Source organism: Limulus polyphemus, unplaced genomic scaffold, assembly GCF_000517525.1.
Source record: "Limulus polyphemus unplaced genomic scaffold, Limulus_polyphemus-2.1.2 Scaffold922, whole genome shotgun sequence".
NCBI classification, from domain to species: domain Eukaryota; kingdom Metazoa; phylum Arthropoda; class Merostomata; order Xiphosura; family Limulidae; genus Limulus; species Limulus polyphemus.
This window is the reverse complement of record NW_013666532.1, coordinates 359,005-366,218: the sequence shown is the minus strand read 5'-3', so window position 1 is coordinate 366,218 and position 7,214 is coordinate 359,005. Positions and strand designations below refer to the sequence as shown.

At 32.8% G+C, this 7,214-nt stretch overlaps 1 protein-coding gene across 1 annotated transcript; it reads left to right on the top strand.

Moving 5' to 3' along the window:
* The first annotated feature begins 669 nt into the window (after positions 1 to 669).
* Positions 670 to 3,514, top strand: LOC106461260 (queuine tRNA-ribosyltransferase accessory subunit 2-like). The gene is made up of 2 exons (XM_013921069.2): positions 670 to 806; positions 1,864 to 3,514. Exons 1-2 carry the CDS (start codon positions 753 to 755, stop codon positions 3,073 to 3,075), a joined length of 1,266 nt encoding a protein of 421 aa, XP_013776523.1. The 5' UTR covers positions 670 to 752; the 3' UTR covers positions 3,076 to 3,514.
* Positions 3,515 to 7,214: the final 3,700 nt, after the last annotated feature.

Sequence of the window (7,214 nt, the reverse complement as noted above, 5' to 3'; positions counted from 1 at the left end):
TTTGTGCTTAACAACAACCAAAGCAAACAAATCATCCAAATTCTTGGTATTGGTGGCCTTCTTTATTTAATGTCCCCCTGTGGGTCAGCGATAAATCTGAGGCCTATAACGCTAAAATTCTGGGTTCTATACCCGCGGTAAGCAGTACACAGTTAGTCCATTGTAATGATTTGTATTGCTTTGTGCTTAACACCAAACAAAATCGTTATTTAAGATACAGATTTTAAGCAACTTCTTGAAACTGTTTCAAAGTTTTGTGCTGAAAATTTCACCCTTAATATGTTGTCTTTCAAAATGTGTAGCGCATAATGGAGGGATTTACACACAAAAAAAGTTATAAAAACAACCTTTATGCTTTAGATAACTATTAAAAAAAACCGTTTTATTTTAACCAACGTTTCGCCTTTGCGGCTTCATCAGTGTTAATACATACAACTGCTTGATATTAGAAACGGTGGTTAAAATGTTAACAAAATTCTTTTATAATTATCTGGAGTATAAAGGGCGTTTTTTTTCTAACCTTTTTATCAAAATTAATATAACGTTGTTGTAATATAAGTATGTTTATTTACCATAATAAAACTAATAGCTTATAGCAGCCAATTTTTTAATACTTTGGTTTGCTTATTTGAACTTACAAATAATATTTGAAATTACTTTAAAAACATCGCCCTCTAAGTAAAGCATGGTGGAAAAAATTCAATTAATGGTGAATCTGTATATCTGATGTTTAACTTTAAACTTATAATTGCATGTTTACTTTCGGTTCTTTGCTTATCTTGAGAAGAAAATACCTCAGAAAACAAGTAAGTTACACTTCTTTATTTCTGTAGAAAGTTTAATAACATAAATGATACCTAATTAAATTGACCAGGATTCAGTGATGTAGTTGGTTATTTTATTTTGAAATTAAATATTCAAAAAACCAATACTAATGATAATATATATATATATATGTGTGTGTACTAGCACTAGCAGAGATCCGCAAAACATTTGCGGCCAAATTAGTATCTTTATAACTTATAAGTTTATTACAACAGTACTTCTTTAAATACAGGATTTCTAGAGTAATTCAAAATAATTCTAATCGCAGACACTGAAATCTATAACATAACTATAAGTCCACTAGTCTTAGTCCTAACATTAGTTAAGCCTTTATTAAGTACGGCCTATGTTCGATAAAGAGATAACACTGTAAATTGTATACGTTTTTTGCTTTAGTTCAATTAGGGTTAAACCTTACGCATTTAGTACTATCAATAAATAATCTTCCAATATTACTGTACGACCTAACGTTAGACCTTTCTAAAAACTTTGATAAGCTATTAATATAATGCTGTATAAAATGTATAGACACTTGGGTATATTTACGTCCTTTTTGGCGTAACTCGACAATTTAACAAAGATACGTTTTCAAATTTCGAAAAAGGTGCAATTTGTTGTACATTTTAGTCCAAATATATATTTAATTTTCGATCAGTCGTAGTCTACTCGCTTCTAATTGACAGGAAGCCAAACAACTTAAATTACATAAGTTGCTGTGACAGACAGACACACATTCTGTTTTATAGTATTAGAATATATATATATATTGCTTGTCACTTTAGGCCTATCAGTATCAATGCTATAAATTACTGTTATTTAGATTAAGATTACTAATCTATGTACAAGTTAAAACTTTAATACTGTATAGACCTACCTCTTGTCCATATTACTTGTATTTGTAAGTTGTAGATTTAATGAAGTATTATTAATATTAAGTCTAGTTTCACCCTTTTTTGTAATTTTACTGTTGCTAAGCTACATTTATGTTTCTTTGTACTTCAGTGAATAGGCAAAGACAATGTTTTTTTTATATTTCAGTTGCTTGCAAGAACGATGAAATTTTCTGTACTTCAGCAGGGACCTGATGAGAGTCGATTAGGAAACCTAAGTGAATTATGGAAAGATTCAGAAAAAATTGGAGACTTTCAAACACCCCTCTGTTTACTTTACTCAAGAGCTGGAAGTATTCCACACTTAACCAATGAAGTTTTACAGTATTTGAACAAACCAATAATTCCAGTTGTGTTCCCACTTCCATCAATAGTTGGTTTAATTGAGCCAGCAAAAAAGTATGGGCACGGTATTGGAAAATTTGTGGGACTTGAAGAATACCCAGTTTACATATCTGTTCAAGACCCAGTCGAACCAGCACCATCAGGGTACAATGATAAGTCTGGCATTTCAGTATGGAGCACTGGAGGAAGAGTTCGTCTTAATGTGGACCAGTTTATGGCAGCCGTAGAATCATTTCGGCCTGCTTTTTATCAAGTACTCTGTGATAGTGATACACCACAAGATTCATCCAGAAAACGATTGACACATTCTGTTGAAAGATCACTCGTACATTTAGATAAGTGTTTAGAAAAACATCTGAGGTCTGATAAATTAAAAAATACGGCAGTTTTTGGTTCTGTGGTTGGAGGATTTTCTCCCGATGCTAGGAAAAAGTCTGCAATGCAGACAGTTCTAAGACCCGTTGATGGCTTTGTTATCGATGGATTCCACTGGAATAACTCGGACCTAGGTCTTTTGAATACGTTCGAACAAATGTTGCCAATACTGAAAGAAACAGTTACACTTTTACCTTCAGATAAGCCAAGAGTTTTACATGGTGTATTACCACCTGATATGATCCTCGAAGCAATAAAATGTGGCATTGATCTGTTTGATGCATCCTATGCATTTGCTGTGACTGAACGCGGAGGAGCTCTTATGGTCCCCGTCAGTATAGGTAATTCACCTGGAAACATTTTAATAAAGGATGGGTTGAAGCCACTGAATTCCCATTTCAAATACGAAATTGATTTGAAAAATGAAATTTATCGAGAAGATTTCTCCCCTATTTTGGAAGGCTGTGCATGCTATACATGCCGTCAGTTCTCCAAGGCATATATACATCATTTATTAAATACATCTGAGATGTTGGCATTCGTGTTGTTGATGCTTCACAATTTACATAATTTTTTAAGTTTTTTTTCAATTATTAGAGAATTGATATCTAAAGGAGAATTAGATAAATTACAGTTTTAAGTAAGTTTTTATTCCACAGACTCGTTTTAAATTATTATGTAACACTATTAATGTGAAAATATAATGGCAAAATTTTATTAAAAATCATTGTAGTACAATCAATAAGAACTCATCGTGAAATGCTTATTTTCTAATCAAAGACATCCATTTTAATGCCATAATCAATTTAACATCCATATTTTTTATTGATTCTATGCTCTGTGTTTACCTGTGTATGTGTTAGCTGTTTCATTTGTGTATTACTTGAGATAAACAGTTGGAGGATGGTGCCTCTGTCACCTAAATATGATATACTTTTAGTCAGAATCACAGTCAAGACAAAGAACAATGAAGAGAATGTATTTAACCATTAGTAGGTTAAGACAATTGACTTGCAATCTGAAGGTTTCAGATTCGAATCCCCTTCCAACCAAACATGCTCGTACTTTTAGCTGTGGAGGTGTTATAATTTGATGGTCAATCCTACTATTTGTTAGTAAAAGAGTAGCCCAAGAGTTTGCAGTGGGTAGTGTTGACCAGCTGCCTTCTCTCTCTTGTCTATCTCTGTTAAATCAGGGACGGCTAATACAGGTAGCCCTCGTGTAGCTTTGCATAAAATTCAAAACAAACGATACAGTTAACCATTATTGCACATTATTTTTTTGAAGCTTAAAGATCAAAATCTTGCATTACTTAACAAAAACGATAAACCTCACCTGCACAACTCTATCTCGGACAAGACCATCTAGTAGACTACCTCACCTTAAAAATGCTACTCGTGTCTAGTATATGACTTTTAATTACTTGGAAGACTGAAAAACTTTTCATTTTTAATCATTTGTTCATACAAATGGTTGTGAAGATATAGATTATACAATATTTTAGTTGTTTGATATGAAAAACCTTATGTCAAATAATAGTTTTTTGCACTGGACTTGAACAGAAAATGCTGATATCTGGCAACCAAGTATCAGATCGAAAATGTCGAAGATTGCAATATTTTATTTGTACATAAGATTGTGAGGAATTAATTTAGCATTATTTCTTTCTACAGATACAGGTGTCTGTTAGCACATAATCATTACACACTTATCACTCACGCATAACTTCATTAATAATAAGTTTCTTACTTGTATTCACCTTGTCTAATCTTAAACTACACTGTATGATGTAACTCAAGAATCACTATATTAGTTGTACAAGGTGTTTGATTGGTTTGTGTTAGTATTGTAAATGTGACAAGTATATAAGCACTTCACTGCCAAGTTGGGAAAAGGTTTTTTGTTAGTAATACTGTTTACACAGTCAACCAGTGCTTTATCGGATTCATTGATTAGCATGTGAACGTCAAAAATATGTAACTTAGAACACAAACAAAGATGACATAAATACACTTTTCATGCGCATCAAATTTATCCATTTTGCATGCTGTGTAACTGTGCAATAAAATGTGAACAGAGAGAGCCAATGCGTTCTAGTTAAATTGAAAGACTGCTCTCTGGTTCTCTGCCTTGTAAGCACAGCTTTGTAGTTTTAAATAAGGGACATTATTTAAATAGATTTAAAACATAAAGTTTAACTTTAAATTTTTGAGTGTATAAAATTTACATTTAAATTCAGAAAAAAGTTGAATTACTGAATAAATTTTGTAGATTATGGAGAAGAATATGATTTTTGAACTTTGGACAGTCTCATAGGATACGTATTTTCAGTTTTTAAAGGGAGGTGTATAAAATGTCGAAACTTTGAATCTAATATTGTGAAACAAGCAAAGGTGGCATATAAATAACCTTGTATAATTTGAGACTAATCTTTGCAAATATTCTATACCAAAAAAAGTTGTCAATGCTTTACAAAAGAAACCAACAGGTTGGTTCAATTATCAATCTGATTTTGATAAGCTTAGTTATAAAGCCATGAAGATGTTGGAGGTAAGGAAACAGGATCCAAAACCACTTCCTATTTGGCAAATTTGTCAGCTGGTTCACAACTGGGATTTCCTAATGATCCAAAATCCTTATTAACCATTTTCAAAAATACTTTAATGTAACAAACCTATTTAAACTGCAATGCATGCAAAAAATTAAAAAGATAATACAGTTAACTTTCGTTATGGTCCATTATGTGATAGTCAGTCAAAAATAGGTCAGTTGTTACAACCTAAGGTTTATAAACTTTCACGTAATCAGGGAAAATGGAAACTGTTAGTGTGGTTTCACAATTATAGCCACGCTTAAACTACTACCAATTGGATCTGTAAAAGATATGGAATGAGTTAAAAGAAGCCAATTGTTTCCACATCCAAAAAACAAAGACAAGATTGGAAAGTTGACCAAAGGGGAATAAAGAAACTAAGCTATCCACATAAACAACTAGAAACTGGCAGGGGACCATTCTTAGCCCTCATTTAAAAATAAAATTTAAAATCCTGGAGACTAAGTCAGTTGAATCAAACCACCAATAAAAGTGAAGATTATTAGTGTTTTAACACTTAAGAACAGATTGTGTCGGTCTTTTGGGAAAACGTCTACGGACTGACGAAAAGTGAGAGAAATTATCAACATGTAACCAAAAGAGAATTATAAATCTCAAACTGCATAGTACCAAAAGCTTCAGACAACAAAAAAACTTGGAACAGCAGGTTGAATTGTGTGGGAAAGCTGTTGCACATAATGGAATCAAAACCAAATTGAAATAATATTAAGTTCCTAAAAATAATGAAATACCCTACTTTTAAACTATAGTATGGTATCCCATAATCCCTAGATCACCTACATCAACAACTATTCCATATAACATGTACAAGGGAAAGAACCCCCAACTCATACAAACAAGTATCTATGTCACCCCTTGAAATAGGATTACCCCACCCAAGGGACTAAACATGGTCAAGGTGATACAAGCATCTATGGGATAGTCATTGTAGTATGTAACCTTTACCTAAACATGGCTTTTAAGTTCATGTTTCGACCTTTGTACATCAAATTTACCAAGAATTCACTAATTTCATGTAAAATACCTGCATGAAAACGTTTCTCAATATAGCTAAATGAGGAGATGTTCTACACCTTGGGCCGTACATCAGGAAGGTGGCAAAGAGGGTCAAATTCATGTTCAAAAGTCCTTAGGAAATAATTTTATTTTTATGGGTCAAACTAAGGTGTAAAATACCATAAGAATGTACAAAAAGAGGGTTGGTAAAGCACCACGTTTAATTGTTAAAGGTTATCATTATTTGAACACAGAAGTAGGCTTAGCCACATCTAACAAATTTGTAACATGTACACAGTGTTATTCAATAGTAAGAAGTATCCCAAAACACATTTTTTCTTGTGTCTGTTGTAGCACAGGAGTTGTAAAGGAGGATCTTACTAAAACTAATTAATTCTCTTTTGTTCTTTTGCTAAATAAACCATAAATATTAAATAAATCTAACAGAATTCATATCATTACTTCATTGTTAATACTTATGATATTTATTGTGTGTAAATGTCCCTAAAAATGTGTTTAATGTAATTAACCATAAAGTAAACTCACTGATATCCACCAAGTACAAACATGTAAATACGGGAGTTTAAGATACTTAACTTCCTACATAGGATGTATAAAAACCCTACACGTCCTGAAATGACACATGAAACCCAACAGTTCCAGAGAAGGGGTTAGAAAAATACATACTCACAAAATCATTTTTAAGAATTTGTAACAAATGTGTACCCCATAAAAAAATATAAAGTTAATGGTCCACTTACTACACTAGATATAGTGATATTTATCTCACTGGGGATCGTTTATGCTTTAACTGTGATTGTTATGTGGGTATAAATGTCTGCTAATATAAATAGCCCTCATGTAGCTTTGCTCGAAATTCAAAATAAATACTTTAGGTTCCATCTCTCTTCAACTGTTATTAATATATTGAAACAAATTATTGTGTAGTTTCTATAAAATACTTTAGGGTGGCCCGGCATAGCCAGATGGTTAGGGAGTTAGACTCGCAATCTGCAGGTCGCAGGTTCGATTCCCCGTCCCACCAAACATGCTCGCCCTTTCAGCTGTGGGGGCATTATAATGTGACAGTCAATCCCACTAGTTGTTGGTAAAAGAGTAGCCCAAGAGTTGGTGGCGGGTGGTGATGACTAGCTGCCTTCCCTCTAGTC

Excerpts from the sequence above, each read along its gene's own strand:
- LOC106461260 (XM_013921069.2), top strand. The coding sequence starts at position 753 with ATGTTTACTTTCGGTTCTTTGCTTATCTTGAGAAGAAAATACCTCAGA. Across the intron at positions 807-1,863 it reads GAAAATACCTCAGAAAACAA|TTGCTTGCAAGAACGATGAA; the intron begins GTAAGTTACACT and ends TTTATATTTCAG.